The sequence below is a fragment of the Myodes glareolus genome, chromosome 2, assembly GCF_982192425.1.
Source record: "Myodes glareolus chromosome 2, mMyoGla1.1, whole genome shotgun sequence".
Classification (NCBI taxonomy): Eukaryota; Metazoa; Chordata; class Mammalia; order Rodentia; family Cricetidae; genus Myodes; species Myodes glareolus.
This window is the reverse complement of record NC_142027.1, coordinates 41,320,810-41,322,413: the sequence shown is the minus strand read 5'-3', so window position 1 is coordinate 41,322,413 and position 1,604 is coordinate 41,320,810. Positions and strand designations below refer to the sequence as shown.

The window sequence follows — 1,604 nt, the reverse complement described above, 5'->3', positions numbered from 1 at the left end:
GGATTTTAAATGAGATATGCAGTTCTGAATATTGAAAACACAAACTGCATTTATAAGATTTATATATATTTCCACAACAGGATGGTAGTGGATTATGACTTTAATCCCAGCACTTGGGAGGCAGGGGCAAGCAGATCTCTGTGAGTTCAAGGCCAGCCTGGTCTGCAGAGTCACTTCCAAGACCACCAGGGCAGTTACACAGAAAATTTCTGCTTGCCCCTGACAAAGAAAACAAAAACAAAAACAAAAAGGATTTCCACTAAAGACACATATTACTTTATGTGTATTGATGTTTAAATTTTTATTATGCAGAAATTCTAATGCATATTAAAGTAGACAATGACCAAATATTTAAAAGTCCTGACATAAGAAATATTCTTTTGGATTATACTAGTGACAAGGATCACCATTTTTATGGTTTTTGGAACTCTGTATTTATTGATTCTTTCATTTTAGTGACCGTCCATGTCAGACATGACAGAAAAAAACCAAACTCTGGTGATTGAGTTTATCCTCATGGGACTCACAGATCAACCCACCCTAAAGGCTGCACTGTTCCTACTGTTCCTTGTCATCTACCTTGTGACCATGGTGGGCAATCTCGGGCTGATTGCTCTCATTTGGAAGGACCGTCACCTTCACACCCCTATGTACTTATTCCTCAGCAGTTTAGCCTTTGCTGACTCATGCACTTCGTCCTCTGTGACTCCCAAAATGCTTATCAACTTTTTATCTTCTAATCATGCGATATCCCTTGTTGAGTGCTTTGCTCAGTTTTACTTCATGGGTTCCAGTGCAACTACAGAATGTTTTCTGCTGTCTGTGATGGCCTATGACCGCTATGTGGCCATATGCAAGCCCTTGCTTTATCCAGTGCTGATGTCTAATAGACTCTGTACTCAGTTTATAGCTGTGATATACTTACTTGGTGTTCTGCACCTGGCAATTCATGTGGGTTTGTTACTTAGACTGACTTTCTGCAGATCAAACATTATACAATATTATTATTGTGAAATTTTACAACTTTTCAGTATTTCTTGCGTTGATCCTTCAATTAACATGTTTGTGCTTTTAGTATTTTCAATTTCTATACAAGCCTTCACCTTTGTAACCATCATGGTCTCATATGTCCGTGTCCTCTTTGCCATCATGAGAAAGAAGTCTGAGAAGGGCAGAAGGAAAGCCTTCTCTACCTGCAGTGCCCACCTGCTCTCTGTTTCCTTATTCTATGGAACTATTTTTCTCATCTATGGTTGCCCTGGGTCTGGACCAGTTGGAGACAAAGAGAAGATGCTTTCTTTATTTTATACAGTAATAATTCCCCTGCTTAATCCATTTGTTTACAGCCTCAGGAACAAAGAGGTTATAGGTGCCTTTAGAAGAGTATTAAAGAAATAATAATTGAAAAAATTTAAGATATTTCTCCCTCACATTATGTGAAAAATAAGATGACAAAATCAACAGAAAAAAAAGTGGTCCTATGTATGGATCTGAACTCTGCCATTCTCTCAGAGGTTCAGTATCCTCTTCTGGGGACAATTAGCTTTGAATTTTGGGTTTGATACCCTGTTGGTTTCTTTCATAAGGGTCAGTGAAGATGTGAT

The 1,604-nt window shown here is 38.3% G+C and overlaps 1 protein-coding gene across 1 annotated transcript; it reads left to right on the top strand.

Moving 5' to 3' along the window:
- Positions 1-465: 465 nt before the first annotated feature.
- Positions 466-1,398, top strand: LOC148122934 (olfactory receptor 5AC1-like). Its single transcript, XM_087897122.1, has one exon. It carries the CDS (start codon positions 466-468, stop codon positions 1,396-1,398), a length of 933 nt encoding a protein of 310 aa, XP_087753248.1.
- Positions 1,399-1,604: the final 206 nt, after the last annotated feature.